The 17,210-nt window shown below is 44.7% G+C and overlaps 6 protein-coding genes across 6 annotated transcripts; 2 read left to right on the plus strand and 4 right to left on the minus strand.

The window, feature by feature from the left end:
- Positions 1-317: 317 nt before the first annotated feature.
- Positions 318-1,747, plus strand: VTP01DRAFT_6089 (uncharacterized protein; the record flags this gene model as incomplete). The annotated part of the gene is made up of 5 exons (XM_069384951.1): positions 318-501; positions 564-894; positions 962-1,094; positions 1,158-1,235; positions 1,292-1,747. The coding sequence occupies 5 exons, from the start codon at positions 318-320 to the stop codon at positions 1,745-1,747; spliced, it is 1,182 nt and encodes a 393-aa protein (XP_069234789.1).
- A 194-nt stretch (positions 1,748-1,941) lies between these two features.
- VTP01DRAFT_6090 (uncharacterized protein) lies at positions 1,942-3,888 on the minus strand (the record flags this gene model as incomplete). The annotated part of the gene is made up of 2 exons (XM_069384953.1): positions 1,942-3,809; positions 3,867-3,888. The coding sequence occupies 2 exons, from the start codon at positions 3,886-3,888 to the stop codon at positions 1,942-1,944; spliced, it is 1,890 nt and encodes a 629-aa protein (XP_069234790.1).
- A 730-nt stretch (positions 3,889-4,618) lies between these two features.
- Positions 4,619-5,567, minus strand: VTP01DRAFT_6091 (uncharacterized protein; the record flags this gene model as incomplete). Its single annotated transcript, XM_069384954.1, has 5 exons — positions 4,619-4,825; positions 4,893-5,170; positions 5,225-5,298; positions 5,366-5,378; positions 5,462-5,567. 5 exons carry the CDS (start codon positions 5,565-5,567, stop codon positions 4,619-4,621), a joined length of 678 nt encoding a protein of 225 aa, XP_069234791.1.
- A 1,179-nt stretch (positions 5,568-6,746) lies between these two features.
- Positions 6,747-7,858, minus strand: VTP01DRAFT_6092 (uncharacterized protein; the record flags this gene model as incomplete). Its single annotated transcript, XM_069384955.1, has 5 exons — positions 6,747-6,806; positions 6,870-6,962; positions 7,025-7,534; positions 7,597-7,723; positions 7,785-7,858. The coding sequence occupies 5 exons, from the start codon at positions 7,856-7,858 to the stop codon at positions 6,747-6,749; spliced, it is 864 nt and encodes a 287-aa protein (XP_069234792.1).
- Positions 7,859-8,488: 630 nt separating this feature from the next.
- Positions 8,489-12,435, plus strand: VTP01DRAFT_6093 (uncharacterized protein; the record flags this gene model as incomplete). Its single annotated transcript, XM_069384956.1, has 17 exons — positions 8,489-8,697; positions 8,861-9,010; positions 9,070-9,123; positions 9,177-9,310; positions 9,385-9,467; positions 9,526-9,645; positions 9,714-9,833; positions 9,900-10,295; positions 10,365-10,476; positions 10,543-10,670; positions 10,726-10,947; positions 11,014-11,286; positions 11,360-11,520; positions 11,578-11,692; positions 11,757-11,858; positions 11,912-12,017; positions 12,068-12,435. 17 exons carry the CDS (start codon positions 8,489-8,491, stop codon positions 12,433-12,435), a joined length of 2,853 nt encoding a protein of 950 aa, XP_069234793.1.
- A 272-nt stretch (positions 12,436-12,707) lies between these two features.
- VTP01DRAFT_6094 (uncharacterized protein) lies at positions 12,708-15,640 on the minus strand (the record flags this gene model as incomplete). Its single annotated transcript, XM_069384957.1, has 4 exons — positions 12,708-15,262; positions 15,351-15,357; positions 15,421-15,447; positions 15,503-15,640. 4 exons carry the CDS (start codon positions 15,638-15,640, stop codon positions 12,708-12,710), a joined length of 2,727 nt encoding a protein of 908 aa, XP_069234794.1.
- Positions 15,641-17,210: the final 1,570 nt, after the last annotated feature.

The following is a 17,210-nucleotide window of genomic DNA, read 5'->3' on the forward strand; positions in this document are numbered from 1 at the left end:
AATTTGTAAGAGCTTGAAAGTAAGGCAGGAAGGAAGCGATGGAGGATATGTGCCAATAGCCTGCACCAAAAACAGTTGTTCCTGCTGCCTTCTTTTGTATAACACTTTTTCCCAAAAGTAATGTCGCATTTTGTGAAATTTTATAATACATTAATACACCAAAACGACAAATTGCAGCGACATTAATTTTTGGAAAAGGTGTATAGCTCCACACCAGAGTAGGCCAAGCAAGAGTGCTTGTACCGAAATTCGGCGTCGCACAAGGAGATTGAAAACAGAGGACAGGTGAACCACACGACCTCCAGTCAGGATAATACATGGTTCTACGGCTAGAACGGAGGATAGCATTCTACATTGCTGCTTCTTTTGTATACGCTGCTCTAGTGACATGCTTAGCGCTCTGGTCTACCGGTAACTTGGCAGACTTTTACAATGCCCGTCCTGCTCGAGGAGAAATGGGCTTGGGCCGATTCCTCATTCGAGGCTCACGCATTGTGAACGGTAAGTGAACTATTCGGTAGCAAAGTAGATAACGACCATATAGCCAACACCGACCTGGATAGGTCGACATACACCGTTCGCATACGCTTGGCGACTTGTTGAGCCGACAAAATGGACATGGCTGAGTACATGGATTGGTTACGCAGTGCATCAATTAGGCCAATGGTACATATTAGCCAAAGTACAAAGAACGATGATAGGCAAAAGCACATGGAGCAACGAGTATCGTTGGTGGAATTGGCAAATGGTGTATCTCAACACATTCATGATGGCATATAAACTCCTCCAAGGCCATCTCTTTTACGATGGACTGGCGATTGATGTATCGGAAGGAACTGCGCAGGGTTCTGTCATTGCTGTACTTATTGTTGCGCTGTTGCTGGCTGTACCTCGGTAAGCATGAAGTTCTCCACTTTAGCGTGCCAAATATGGTCTGGTTGCGTAACATGACTCTCAACAGACGCGGCATTGCTTTCAATTATGGCAAGTTCCGCTCGTCAGACTTATTCAACGAGTTTATGGACTTTGTTAAAAAATACCACGGCTACGTGATGAGTTTTGGCACTATTTACAATTTTCATTATCATCCAGCAGTATGTGACGAATATATCGGCGCTTCTTGATCAATCGAATCAATATATAAATCTTATTTACAGGAGGGTACTGTAGGCCACTTTGGAGGGTTTCTGTACCAAAGTCTTTTGTTGTGGCAATCTGCCAGCTTTCTTCACACGGTATGTACGCTTTCGATACCTTGTATTTCATGCTGATGCCAATTTTCCCGAAACAGAGCCATTGTAACAAATCGTGGAATCTGCTGCTAGAAACCTGGGTATTTGTGCATGGTACATTAACTGCTATTTGTCAGCCAGGCACGGCGTGGCAGATCTTCTCGTATGGTTTTGTGATCATATTTCTGACGAACCAGATTTACGACACTCCCATTCCAAAACAATATCCATGCTTGATGGCCGCTGCATACGCTGCTTTCGCCGTTGCTGCTGCGATCGGGTTCCAGTATGACCGTGCCTACTATCGGATGACGTTTGTGCCTGTCGCAGAATATATGTGTCTACTCTTATGCATCGCTGTAGGTATAGTAACTGCAGCAATTGTCAGGAGATTGCATAGCAGGATCGCGGGACAAGCTATCATTGTAACCGCATACATTGCCACCACTGCTGCCCTGACAATCGGACTCGCAGTTATCCTTGCCGGCAACCTCAAAGTTTACAACGACTACTAGACTTAAGACTGCGTGTGTAAAATATTTCTCTGTAGCTACATGTTTCTTTTTATCAGCAAAAAGGTTGTAATATATATTCATATATAGAATGTTTTCTTCCTCCTTCTTTTTCTTTGAAGTGCATATTGAAAAAGGGGGAGAAACCTCCGGTGTTGCATAGTCAAAAGTTCCCATTTTCTGTACATTTATATTCTTTACAAGTATCGCTTCAGATGTTTCCGCAGTTCCTTAAAATATTGCTTGACATGGTATAGAAGTTTCACCCATTGTTCTTGATACCACGACGGCGGTGTGTACAAGACCATCCGTTTCTTAGTGTTTGCAAACTGTGCGGGCGTGTAGTCTTGGTCGCTTCTGCCCTGATCGACGCTCTTGCATATATCCAGATACAATTTCACCTGTGCAACGTTGACTACAGTCGAGCTATGATACAACGTCCACTCTACAGTAGCGGTAAAATCCTCGTTGCTGTTGAGGAGACAAGGTGAAGGCACATCTGCCGAGTATTTAAACTGCGTGCCAGGTATATATGACATGCCGTACTGTTGATTTATCGTCGAAGAAGAATTGACTGTGACTTTGATATCCTCGTTGCTCCACAGAGTATTCTTGCTCCAAAGCTGGACGGTTGGAACCAGCTCGACGACAAAAAAGTGTCGAAGCGAATACTCGTCAGGCACTTCCCACATTGGATCCAGCTTGACGATGGCTTGCTGCAGGGTAGGATGTGCGACGCACGTTTCTGGCGGCTGCGTAGTCTTGCGTATACACGAGGATGACGCCAGGACTGTCGCTAGAAGCAGGTACATTATTGCTCTTCGGCTGAAGCTATCACCTATCAACGAAGTGAATATTGTTTTGAGCGGCCAGGACGATGGCGGCGGTGGTTGCCTTTCTGTCGCTGCTCCGTCGTCGTAGGATTTGCAGGTGTTTAGTATCCGGTACATGTCTGCCTGATCGATATTCGCAAATTGTTCGATGGTTAGAAATACTGTTGCAGCGGATTCTTCTGGTGAATCAACTGATGATGCAGGGACTGCCAGAGATGTCGTTGCTTCCACCGCAGCAGCAGCAGCAGCAGCAGCGAAGCGAGGGCGCTCCGGATTTATGCCAGAAATATCGGCTGTCTTGATAGGATATTTGGAAAGCTGTGCGCTTAGTGCCATTTGGAGTGCAGTTAATTCACAGTAGTGATTCTCATGTTCTTGCCGGAACGAGAGTTCGCTGATGCTGTTTTCAAACCCTCCACCACTTAGTACTCTTCCGCGGGCAAGAAAGGATGACGATGGAGTTGGAGTTGCCGAGGTAGGAGATGCGGCGCGGCGGAAGCTGCTGTTTCTTGTCTGTGGTCGACTGCTGTTATTACTTCCGGGCAGACGGTGGTGCTCTTGTGATCTGCTGAGTCTCCCTGCTAAAATGGGCCAAGTGTACACTCCTAGCGCAGACAAACGAGCAAGCGCGCGCATATCTCTCTCTACGGCCTTATCGTACACAGCAGAGGCGGCACTGAAAAGATAAATGACCAGATCTATCCCCTTGTGATTCATGCTAGAATCGTTTTCGCTTGCTGAGGACGATGATTTTGGACCATAGTGATAGTTTATAAACGCATCAAGCTCTTCATTCTCGTCTGCAGCCATCTTTGGATCGCTCCACATAAAGTCAGCCTCGATAACATGCAGACCGTTATCTTCATAAGTCTCAACCGGCTCCAAATTGAACGCATCCAAAATAATCACATTGTGTGTTCTTTCTCGGAAATGCCGCGGCGCTCCATCAGGTATCCTCCTATTTGTCTCGCCCAAAGCAGGAATGGCAGCGATACCTTGACCAATTTTCTTGAGCACGACCGACTTCTGCCGTTGTGAAATACGATGGCCTAGGAATAGTACACGGAATGCAACGGAGCGTGCTGGCAGCAATGATCGCTGCAGAGACAGGGATAGTTCATCCAAATCTACCTGCGGCGGCGACTCCTCCAACGGCGTTGCAGTTCTTTTCACGTTGCTGTCAGATTGAGGTGGTGGCGAATTCACAAGCTCGAAGCCGTCCATGCCTGTAGCTAAATACAGAAATGAATGAAACAGAGTACCATCTGCCTATTCACCAGATTCTGTACCTTGGCTGTTGGTTAAATCCATTCTTTATCTAAATTCAGTACTGCGGCAGCGAGGGTTGTATCGTTTCTTCTTCCAACCAGACATAATACTTTAGTTGCCCAACATTGCGATAAAGTATACCAACTTCATATCATGCATACAAGTTTATGGTAAACGAAGAGTAGAAGGGTAGAGAACGTTTTCCGACTCTCGATCCCAAACTATGTACAGATTTGCAGTGTGGTGTGAATGACACAACGTCTATGCAGCAGCATGCTCGAATGACCTACATTAGGTCTCCTGTTAGCAAGTATAGACAGGAAGTAAAGACGAGCACTGCCTCAGGCAGATAAAAGAGAAAAGAAGGGGGAGAGAGAGAGAAAAGGGTAGCAAGCGAGCCGTTACAAATTGTGTGGTCATGTGCATCATGCAATTTTGTCGCATGGCAGCATTTTTGCATTACAGGTTCTTGCCACGTTGTACATACTTTGCTATTGTTATGGAAAATGTAAACACTCTTGAATGTTGTGGGAAAGAGTCGATTGCTATGCAGACCTTAAATTGAATGAGTAAACAACGCAGCATTCTGTTATCGATACCAAGAATTCAATCAACATTCCCAACAGTTGGAGTCCTTTTCGGCTGGTTGCTTGGCTCCTTATTTTGACCATGTCATTGGTGTCAACAGCTAATAAGAAATATGATATACAGCGCAAATGATATATAATCGATGAAAGGATATTGTTTGTCTTTAATGCAGGAATAATAATATCTAAGCTTGCGCAAACTTGGTCTGTGCAGCGTTGACTTTGCTGCGGAAAGTATCTATAACTTCATTGGGCTTCTCGGCCTTGAAAATACCGGTGCCGGCAACGATAACGTTGGCTCCTGCTTCGGCAGAAGTGTCAATGGTTTCCATGGACAATCCACCATCTACTTCAATGTCCTTGTTGGGGTATTTCTTCCGGAGAGCTTCCACCTAACAAAAAGAGACAATTAGAAATCGTGAACTATATTGTTCTTATCGTACAACGTGAGGCGTATACCTTGGGCATACATTCTGCCATGAACTTTTGTCCACCGAAACCGGGTTCAACAGTCATGACCAAGATCATATCAGCTGCTTCAGCAACTTCGCCCATGACAGCCTCAGCAGGTGTCTTTGGCTTAATAGCTACACCAGCCTTCATTCCAGCTTCGTGAATCTTTTCAATTACTCTAAGAGGTTCGTTGGTTGCTTCAAGATGGAAGCAGTACATTTGGCCACCGGCCTTTGCAATATCGTCAATCCACTTCAACGGTTCAGAGACCATCATGTGGCAATCTAATAAATGTCTCGTTAGAAATACATGAATACTGTATATTGAGGCAAGCTTACCGAAATATGCTTCGGTGTGTGGACGAAGGGAGGAGATAATAGGTGCACCCATAGTGATATTTGGCACAAAGTGGCTGGTATACATGTATTTTTTAGTCGAACTTGTTTATAATGTACAATATGAGCTGCTTTGATGTTTACCCGTCCATAACGTCTACGAAAAGTCAATCAGCAATGCAAAGCTTCTTAGACCGAGATTACGAGGCATACGCCACGCGCGTTCCTCCTTTTTCTTACCAAGGTGAAGCCAGTCAGCTCCATTCTTGACCATGCGCTTGGCTTCCGCAGCCAAGTTGGCAAAGTCAGAGGAGAGCATTGAGGGTGCGATTTTGGCAGACGGCATTGTTGTTGTTGTTTGTTGGAAAAGATACAAACGGGCTATTTTTTTCTCTCGCTGCTGTCGCTATTATAAATTTCAGACCCGCATGAATCTCATCGATGAGCTCCCGGTGATTTTCCGCGGATGTCCGTGCCTGATTCTCTCGGCCAACCGTACTCTCTATCGATCCAATAAATTCCCTGACTCTGAGCTATTTCTTCTCCACATTTCTTCTCGCGGAATTACGTGAATGTGAAAAGAAAATGATGGAAAATCTCTATCCTTGCCCGCGAAAAAACAGCACTTAGATGCCTGATTCTCGGATTGCTACCGTTGACAATATCCAAAGTCACGCGTATGCGATATCTGTGATTGTGCAAAAAGTGAGCGAGTGTTCATATGATATCGTAGCAGGAAGCATGTGCAAATGGCGTTTGCAATGATATCGCTGTCTGATCTAGTCGCAGAGAGAGGTTCCCAGCCGCTGCTGCTAAGGATATCTGGCATAGTTACAAAGAGAATGCTGCGGGATTTACAAGAAATGATGCTTGAAGATCTATAGTTGCATGGTCTTGATGATTTCTACATAATCGTCTGTTCGCGGACTTTTAAACACACAGTAATAATCGCTAGTTACAAAGGACACCACCTGCCTTTCCCAGATCCGCGTCTAGTTTCCTGACAGGCAGAAGCCTTAAGCTCGTGGAAGGGTATTTCTGGGTGCCTGCACTCGCGAAAGAAATCATGGAGGAGACAATTGGTGGATAAGAGGGCTCTAGCTTGATATGTACTCGATGGATCCGCAAAAAGCATCCATCATGTCCAACATTAGACTCAATTACTAACCTTTTGCTTATGATCTTCATTACCCAGTAACCGTTTTTCACTTTCAAAATAGGCAACCTGTATTTGTAGATGTTTATATTGATCCTAAAGAATAAACACGCTTTGAGTAACACGCTTGGCTTTCATAAACGTCCATTCTCCTGCGATTTGAAATGAATAAACAATTATTTCAGTGCCGTTAGGACCACCTATTCTCTTTGTGCTGTTACATCTTGTTTCAGGACAAGTTAGTAACGGTGACATGGTACCACAACCCAAGGCTCACAAGCCGCAGCCAGCCAGACAACTATTTATGGGTATATGTCGTGATGTTTATTTTCCCTTCCTTTGACATGAAACAGTAAACATTCGTCCTCGTCAGGCATCGAGCTCCAAAGGCTTTTTCGGAGAACGGTAAATAAAGAATTGCAAAAAGATCTATATAACCAAAATTGTCAACAATAGTGCCCTAATTTTACACAGCGTGTTTGATCCACTTACTATAAAATCAAAGGCGAGTGTTCCGATAGCACCTATAATCCATGCCAGGTTGATGAGAAGAAACTCACGCTCTGTGGATCTGAAAAAAATAGACTAAAGGGCAGGGGTGCGTGAGAAAGCCGTTTTCGTTCCTAAAGGAGGAGAACTTCACTTACCAAGGTAAAGAACACGTTTCCGAGCACCGCTACAGCAAACATGGCCCAGCTGAGTCCCTCGGTGCTCTTCTTCCGCCAGTTTTTCAAAATTTGCGGTAATCGACTGCCAACATACAACGTCGCACTCAGCCATCCAAATATTTGTGCAACAATTTGTACACCCTTGGAGATCGAGTGATCAAAATTCCGGTCGTAATCCGTCGTAAAATGTACCGCGTAGTATGCGTAACAGGGAATCACTGCAGTCAGCGTGATCACGACTGCGCAGATTGTATTTACATGAGGCAAGTCGTAGTGTAACTTCTTTTTAGACTTGACGACAGGCTGCCAATCACCGAGCAGCGGATCTGCTTCGCTGGACCCAAACGATGATGATCTTTGTCGTCGTATACGAGATGCATCGCTAGATGGATCCATTTCCTCCTCAGATACATAGGTTGATCGAGTGTAATATAACACTTGCCAGATCAGCCCCATATCTGCGACTGTATACCATAGACTGAGGAGAAACTGTAACGGATTCTGTTAAAACGAACTGAGAGTAGAAAATAATTGGAGCTACTTCAACGTACCATAGTAGGTAGTAGGTTTTGCATAATAACGCCTATTAGATTACAGAGGTCGCCTGCAAGCCATATTACAAGAAAGACCATCGACAGTCCGTCACCGCTTTTGCGTCTATAATTCTCCCACAATTGACTAGGAAACGTATGTTACAAAAATAGAGAGGCGGGGCAAAAGCCCATTCTCGACGACGTACGGAGCAAATACTATAATCCAGCATAATATGGAGAGGTAACCGGACAATGTCGAGGCGATCGCTGATTGCCACATTGCAAGGCAAAGACAAAAAAGAGAAAAGGTGGCTCAAGTGGAGAAAAGAGAGAAAGAGCCTTCGTTTGGCATTTGTTTCAGACCATAAATGCCCACTAATGCCATTTCTGCGTTTCAAAATGTCAGTCGTAAATAGTAACTGAGAAGAATGCTTTTGTCGATAACCACGATAAAAATGAGTATGAAACTAACCAAAGCCATTCCTCTCCAGACTCCTTTTTGGTCTTAAGTTTGTCACCACGAGTTCTTCATACATCAACGATCCCTTGCTTGTGCAACTCCATTCCCTACTCGGGCTGTCAAAAAAATAGAGCAATTTGAAGCTATTTATTATTGCACAAACGATAACCAATATCACTGGTTACTCAAAGTAGGACCATATACTACTGGGTGCGTGTAGTGTTGAACGTATTTTCAATAAGATGAAAAGAGAAAAGAAAGAAGAAGGAAGTGGGTTGCCCCAAACTGATGATACAGAGCTTTGTTCAAATTGGTCACACTGCAAAGTGCTCAAATTTTATGATGCTTCCGCTTCAAGTGCGTCGGAATCGAAGAATGGTTCGACTGTTCCCAAAAAAAGAACGCGCGGGGCGGCGCTCTTGCCTACCACCACGCTTTAAACACGCGCTCATGTCGGCGGTCCAGGATCAGATCGAAGGGCAACGGGCATTGCTTGAGGCCGAGACGCTCTTTGTTACAAAGACACGAGCTGCAGTGCTAGGGTTCCAGGGCACTCAGTTGCGTGCCCTGGCCATGTTTGCTGAAATCTTTGAGCGCCATCCCTACCCTGTTGTCATTAATGCTGCTATTCTAAAGTTAGCGGATTGGTTTCGTACGAGGTACTGCTTAAAAAAATACAGCAAGAACAACGAACCCAACTTTCAGAGAAAGGAGAGAAAGGGTTGATGTGTTTCTTCTTTGAATACATGCTCTGTTGTTATATATTTTCATATCATATCTGACATATTTTTCTTTACATCGACTTTGGGTTTTCCTTTATAGCAATAACATGGTGAAGTTTCATATATACAAGGTGTTTAAACGAGCGTCCGATCAGGATCTTGCCAAGGTCATCAATACTGAGGAAACTGTGCGCCGCATATTACCTGTTCTGAACAGTAACGATCCTGAAGCACGATCACTTTCTTTACGGTTAGCACAAAGAGCATAATATCTTGCATCGAGATTCAAAGCCTGACATATTCAGCTAGGATATTGGGATGTATATCTATGATTATCACAGACAACATTGAGGCTCAATGCGCGTAAGTCTTGTTCCCGACTAGACTGCGACCACATGTACTCACGCCACGTACAGTGTATTGAAACGCTTCAACGAGGCAACCGAGCGCATTGAAGTCGAAGCAACGATTTGGGCTGCCGATCGTATCAGTGCTCGCTCTATGCGGTTTCTGCCGACCATTTTCCCCAAAGTCCACAGCAAACTCATAGGTAAGTATCTCAATTGACGACTTCTTTCCATGTCTCCGGTCTCTTTCCTTCTCTTTTCTCACGCTAAATTGTAGATAAGAGTACATCCTTTGACACAAAGCTACGATTAATTCGAGTACTCAGGCACATGCATAAGGATATAGTCATGGCGAGAAAGGTTGGACGCGGTATTTACGCTAATCTACGGAGCAACTGCTGATACCACGTTGCAATAGGCCAAAGCCGTGTGTCTTTCGCTGCTAAAAGACAACAACGCCGAAGCACAACTGGTGGCTGTTTCACTTCAGACGCTAACGCAGTTAGTGAACGAGGCTGCTGTTGAACGAAAAGAGCAGGCAAGCCGGTTTACATATTCAATGTAAAATTACCTTTTGTTTGACATTTATATCCTGTTGATATGTAGATTGAGCGACTATTCGACTATGCACTCACCGATACACGCCAGACAGTTATCAACAATGTCCTGACTGATCTTGTCCTACTCGGAAAAAACGATATCATGTTTAACGATACCTACATCAAGGTCAGAATCGATTGGCAAAAGACGAAGTTTCATAGAAAGATTTGAGTTGTTAAATTTTGCTTGCAGAGCACTTTGAAACTTGTCAACAGACTTGTCAAGAACCCAGCCTTGTTGCAGCGAGGTTTCAAATGCGTTCAAGTGCTGCTAACGGGGCATGCACAACTTGTACGAGAAATGCTTTTCAATATCGAAAATTGCAATTTGTTTGTGGATGCCCTGGAGACTGTCCAGCAGACAATGATCTATGCATTTGAATCCAAGCTTTACAAACTGGGATTCGGATGCTCACAGCTTTTGACCACTATGATCGGCATACCTTTGAGAAATCACCATTCCGGCATGGAAATCGACAATGAAACGCTTGGTCGATGCTTACCAAATATGGTTGCGATTGCTGTGCGAGCAGCGCAGTGCTTAAGAGATATAGACATTTCCGCAGCTACCTTCCCGCACGAGAAACTGGTAAGTTTATGCTAGGATAGTTTCCAAAAAAAGAAATTTTCACTAACTTTCAAAACTTTTTTTACACAGGCTCACAACCTATTGAGATGTAAAGCAAAGTTATATCTGCTGTTGCAAGATCATCAATGGGATTTGGATGCAGAGCTTAGATCCAGTTTCCACACTATACCCGTCCTTGCAGGTATAGGTCTAATCCGAAGTCGGTGTATATTATCACCTATGCTAACCGATTGATACATTCTTCCAGAAAAGGATGTCAATACCATGCTCGCTTACCTATCATCTATTGCTCCCAGCTGCAGAACATTAGACCAGTGGTTTCCAGATGAGGCACTGGCGATGCTACAGAAATCCTTCCGACGTCCACAAGTATTTGTAAGTCTGCGTAAAAATGATACTATTGCAAAGATGCTAATACATTATCGTATAGGTCAGTGTCACAAAGTTACTGCTACGAGTATCGTCAAAGATGTTTGCCACGGATAGTCCTCAATCTGAGAAGCTACTTGGCCTTCTTGAAAAGTTTGCTTACGGGGAAGGAAGTGGGAAGGATGTTAAGAACGGTTGGCAGCTCTACACCATTGCTCGCGAAGCTGGGCTCGTGGGTTGCTACAATGTGATGAGCCATATTCTACGCATGCTTAGAAGCGAGGTAACAAAACAGCGAACGAATACGTGCCCACGTAAGTCTAACAATTTTGTTTTTCTCTTTGCAAAGATCAAATCTGAGGCCAGCAGATACTGGCTTGATTTCCTAAAACTGATCAGCGACGCTGAAGTTCATCTCGTTCATTCTCGTCTAAACGATGCCGTGAACGCTTACATCCATGCTTTCAAAGCGTTTAAAGCGTTTCAATCTATGGTGGGGACGAGAACGTCCAGAGCATGGTTTATACAGCTCCGTTTGGATATGATTAACGACATACATCAATTGTTGAAAGTTCTCGATCCTTCAAGCGAACAGCTCGGGGACAGAAGAATTAAAAGGATGGTAAAGGGACTAGTATGTAATTATGCGCGTTATCATCAACTCATGCCTCTTGGCCTTTCCACTCTCTCTGTAGTTACGACAATCTGCCGAGAAATTTAAATACTTGGCTTTACGCTACGACTTTGTTGCCCAAAGCTTTCTGGATGGTGACGCAGATACACGTACCATCCTTGAGACGTACACGATATACGCACTAGTATTTGAGCACGCGATACAAACTTTGATAAGCTCAAGGTATGTATGGAACTATAGATATTCAATCGTATATGCGTCGCTGAAAAGTATCAATAGTGATTCGCCGTTTTCAAGTATCGATCCAACGCTTTTACCGCTTCTGACAGACGATTATCTTCCTCCATCTCGCCTCATATGCTCAGATATCATGAACAGAGCAATTAACCAACAAGTGGGTACCAAACTAGGCTTTGTTAATACATTTCAAGCTCTAAGATACAACTTGTTGTTTATAGATCAACAAGGACGATCTTGTCCAATTCAGTCGCACAATCTTGTCTACGCCTTTGAGTCTGTCGCGACAATTCTTTAGTGGGCAAAGGACGACCACAATTCAGGTAGTTAAAACCCATTACAGAAGTGACTTTGCAACTGATTGAATATTTGCCAGTTTTCGGTCGAACCTGCTTTGAAAGATACGAAACCTATAGTGTTGCAGCGGGATCAAGACTTGATCCTGAAATTCCAAGGACTGATACAGGGCACAGCAATGACTCGTAAGTGAAGAAAAGCCTTGTAGGTATTCCCGAGCATCTAAGTTTCCCAGGTCGCGCAGCGCTAAAACGGGCAGCCATTGTGTGCTTTGTAACAAGAGAGAATATCGACCACTACGACGACTCGATAAATGTCAACATGCTGTTTTCTGATCCGACGCAGTTCCCACGATATGGAATCACGCTTGTCAAGCATCCGCTTGTATTCAGCGCCGATGTTGTCAATTCCTACTTTGAATGCAAGGGATTGCTAAGTTTACCGAGACATATCAGCAATGAAGATCGTCGGAGACCATCTGGCTACAGCGCTGGTGGTGGTGGCACCCATGAAGCATGGATCAATATCTTTCTCAAACTTATCGACGAGAACTCGGAAACCTGGGTCGTGGGACCTCGACGGTCCGGCCGTGTCACTTGGTAAACTACAACAAGTTCGCAACATTTTGTACATATTTTACGTAGCACATTTAAGAAACACGAGAAGAATTCTAATCTCTTAAAAGTACAAACGATTGGGAGTTTTTTTTAATGTGCACACTTTTCTATGATGCAAAAAGGAAACCAGATGTTTGAACGATGGAAGTAGGATGGCAAATGGGGAAAGTGGTGTTATGTACAGTAGAGAGTAGTAAGAAAGAGGCAACGCAGAAATGGAGAATTGAACAGAAATCACGAAAAGTTTCTCTATATATGTCACGCTTGGGAATGGCTCATATCATTTCCATTGGAGCTAGCCACAATAACATGGCCGTGATGAGTGAGAATGACAGGTCGAACCGAAGGATTTGTGCGAGATTCAACGTCAGGAAAATGTTGCCGAATAACATCCGTGTGATGCTGGTGTGCTGAAGCATACACTCCCAAACCGATATTCATGTAGCTAGGCTGGTACGGAAAAGACTGCGACGAAGCAACTTGCTGCTGCGGCGTCGGCTGTTGCTGCTGTTGTTGCGGGGATGCCTGCTGTGATTGTTGCCTGGAGTCTTGATTTCTCTGTCCAGTTTGCTCCGGATCAGACACTTGCCGTTGTTGCGATTGCTGCTGTGCTTGCTGTTGTTGTTGTTGTTGTTGTTGCTGATGCTGGGACCACAGGGAATAGAGCAAAGTACTTCCATCCTCCGCTGCAGTTGCTTCTGTTCCCAGAGCCGACCAACTCGCGTTGTTCTGTTGATCGTTATTTGGAGCATTGCTGTTCTTGTTGCTCATTTGCGCCATGAGAGTAGCTATCTGGGTATCGTTGAACTTTGTAGCCGTCGAGTCCGTAAATAGATTGGAGGATTTTGCTGCCATCATCTGCTTGCCACGTTCATCCACAAAAATACTCTCTGGTTGATCTGGAAAAAGAAGTCGGTTCTTGTATAATAAGGATTCAAGATTGGAATCGGGACTCTTGGGTGGCCATGCGTCCTCCACCGATAATAAGCTTAATGGGTACGACTGCCGCTGTTGCTGCTGTTGCTGCTGCGGCGGTGGTGGGGGCGCTCGCCATCCATCAATGCCAACGGTAGGTGTAAAGTGCTCATTCATAAAATTGCCCACTTGCTGTTGGTGTTGCTGCTCATCTCCGGATGCGGCGCTGCTTTTGACTATGCTATTCGGTGTATTCGTCGCGACTGCACCGTTTGGGCCATGTCCATTTGGGAGTGCGCCTGGCACTCTGTCTGCCTTTGAGATTGAATAACCAACTGCTCTGTTCGTTGCTTCTTCGTCTGCAGCCTGTATAATGGACCCAATTGATTGGATAGATCGCTCGATATGGGAGATAGACCGACATTGGTAGAGTACTTTGAGCGAACGCAATGACCGTTGAAACATAAACCGTGAATGCCGTGCAAAGCTCAAGTTTCTATCTGAGCAGTTCAAAAGATGTACTCGAAGGGCTGCCATGGTCGCATCAGCTACGTAGGAAAAGGATAATATAAAATTCGGTTGCTCTGCAAGTGCATATGTCAACTGAGTAAGATTTGTTGCCACCGTTGAGCATCGTTGATGGATTGTTTTTCCGCTGCTGGCAGAGTAAGGACGCAAAACGCCGAGTTCAATGAGGTTGTAGAAGAGATGCATGTGAGCGACCATCGCACTGGGTGGCGGTTGAGTTAAGACGGCATTTGGATGTGTCGGAAATGGAGTCCATTGCAAACGAGCAGGAAGAGAACGTAACCAAAGCAGCAATTCACTATCCATGCTGTATGCCATCTGTTCTTGGTCATATGATCGTATAACGGATCTTGCAGAGCATATGGCATCCGTCTGTATCGTCCTCTCGCATATTTGCAATAATTTTATAAACGTCACAAAATATTCCAAAACTTCATGCTCTTCGACGTCGTCTCCAGGTTGCAGTAACGGCATATCCAGATCTATGTCTTTACTGAGTATACTCCAAGGTCTTCCGACACAGATGTTTTGCATCTTGTCCAGGCAATAGCACGACCAAAGTATACGCTTCCGTACTTCCAAGTCGCTGTTTGAGGTCTTGTCAGTTATCAAATAACGTTTGTGCAATCCTAGATCGAGGCACATTCGACAGGCCATGCTGGCATAAAGCCGAGATCGCGACTGATTATTGAGGTTTCCCCTTGACATCTCGCAGCGTGGTGATTCGTAAAGGGATAGTAGGCAGAGGGCGGCAACGGTGCTAAGCTGGGGTTCCTCCATGTAGTCATCCAAAATTGAAATGGCGCGTTCAAAGTAGATATCTGCATTGTTGACGTGATCGTCAGAGAAATGAGATGCATGTGCATACATTGCATAAAGCAGCAGCGGTGTGCACAGCGTGTCTCTGCGCTCGATATGGTCATAAAGCTTCCGCTTGGGTATAATTGGAAATATAGAGTAGCGATGTCGGAAGAACAGCGCCACTAGATGTTGCTTGATTATTACGTCCTCTGTTATGGCCGGTATGCGCTGCATCGTGGTTTCCGGTCCCTGAGCATATAGACGTTGCTCATCTAAGCACCATTGCCCTTCTCTACCTTCTCCAGGCCACATAGCACTCAATGCATCCAGCATCTCGACCGTTTTCCGCTGCCTCTCACGCTCTTCGATCAGTTGCACTCCGGTCAATGTCGTTTCTTTCCGTCGACGATTCTCCCGTGGAGTCGAAATAACATGATCCGCGGCGGATTGCAGAGTATCGTGTCCCGCGGAAAGTTCCGCGGGTGAAACGTGGTTTGTGCTGGGTTGGTCGTCATCCAAGTCAGGGTCAAAGGTACCGTCCTTTGAAAACGAGCATGGTCGCTGGCGTGCTAGTGAAAGAAGACAATGGTGTCAGACAAAATGTAAAAAGAAAAATCTATATAACAAGAATAAAAAATCGTCGTCAACTCGTCGTACCTCTACACTGTATCGTTCCAGTTAGAAACATATTACGATTCTTACGACTACGTCACTGCAATTCTCTCACCTGCATACAAGGCTGTAATCCATCGCACTACAGTGGCAATGTCAGTGACAAGCTCTGCGTGATGAGTACCTGACCAAGTTACCTTGATCTTCTTTACACGGCAGGTATAGCAGGCCCTGTTCACTTTCAGTCTCTTCTGCCGGGGTATCTTTATGTTGCGTTCTTCTTTGACGATCTTTAGTGCGTTGTCGCCCCTTTCATCAGAGCTGTGCGATGACATTGTGGTCTATGATATGCAGGTGGGGCTTCGAAAAAAGAGAAACTCAGCGGAGGTTGCTTATGTATTCGGGGAATGTGGGGAGTGGGAGACAATCAATTTCTGTCATCAACTGTCCGACCCAAAGTTAAGAAAGGGAAAGTTCATAAACATATAATCCGATTATTGCTCTGCCCAGACGCCGTAAATAGTAACAGCATTGGTAGATAGACAAAAATAAACTCCTTCCTTGCTATTCCTCTTCTCCAGAGATGCGGACGTAGTACAAGGCGGTACAGACTCTTGAGTTTGAGATATCCTTCGTCGCGATCATTCGTCCAAAGACCTGTGCTGCAAGGGCGGATGAGCACAATGCATGCTATTGTTATTATTGCTGCCGCTGTTTAATAAGTATATGCTTTATCGCTAGCAGATACAGCAACACCTTTACTTTTCAAATTTATGCTTGCAGGCTCGACATGCCATCCGGAGTCCCTTACAAGGCCTATATAATATGTATCCTAGAAATCGGTATTAAATGACAAGCAAAGCTAGTACTTGAAGGTTGCGCAGATGATGAGCATGCATGTGCTTCCGCCGAGTGAGTAGTATGCCAAAAGACCAAAATGCAAAATAAAAGTGCACACAACGCGCCATTATTGTATCGAGATATGCGCCTAGACAGAGTGCAGACACGCTCAGCAGAATAATCTCTCTTCTATATGATTATGGTCCGCGCCAAGAAAATAAAATGCATGGAATAACATCCAGCCGCCTGAGCAAGCCGATTTCGCAATGGAGTGAATACAGCGTGACGTGGATGAACAAGAACAGTATGTTTATGCGAGTAGAGAGTATTCAAGTAACAAGCGTAAGCACGTCGAAGAGCCACATAGTGCGCTCTGTCTCTATATGGTTAGTGTACCCCTGGATACAACCTGGATAGAATATTCATGTGGTTTCGAATTTTGGGTATCCCTGAATGCAACAACACACTGTTTCAACCTTGATCTGAAGTGAAAGCATAATTGAAATCATACATACTCATGGACTTCTACTCTAAAGTTTCAGGTACGTCGTTTGAATAAATTCCCCGTGACGGAATCAATTGATTTCTGGCTATAGATCTGCTAATGCATAATTACCAATATCGTTATGAGTTCAAGATCACTATAATCCGAAAGTGGATTGCTAGATGGAAGCAGAAAAAAAAAGATTCAGACTCCCAACAATGCAAACAACATCCCCTCAAACGTCAAATATAAATACAGCTTGAGCAAAGAAAAATCTGTATACGAAGACTGCTGTTAACATGTTTATTCCTTGATCTATTCGCAAACTTCAGACAGCTAGAAATGCCGTTTAGTTCACGTTGGCATGAAGATATAGCCAACGATATATCCAGGGACCACCGCGAGGAGGCGACACTTGCCAGTCCCCACCTTCCACAGAAAGATACAGCCAATGACTTGACCTTGAAGATGTGTCGAAGCTGGCCACGACAACCGCCAAGAGCCAACTTTCTATGGAGGCGCCCAATAGCCCGAAGGCCATTGGGGCTTTCCAGCTTTGTGTCCACGCGGTCTTGAAGAAG

Source organism: Rhizomucor pusillus (assembly GCF_041956525.1).
Source record: "Rhizomucor pusillus strain CBS 183.67 unplaced genomic scaffold VTP01scaffold_28, whole genome shotgun sequence".
Taxonomy (NCBI): domain Eukaryota; kingdom Fungi; phylum Mucoromycota; class Mucoromycetes; order Mucorales; family Lichtheimiaceae; genus Rhizomucor; species Rhizomucor pusillus.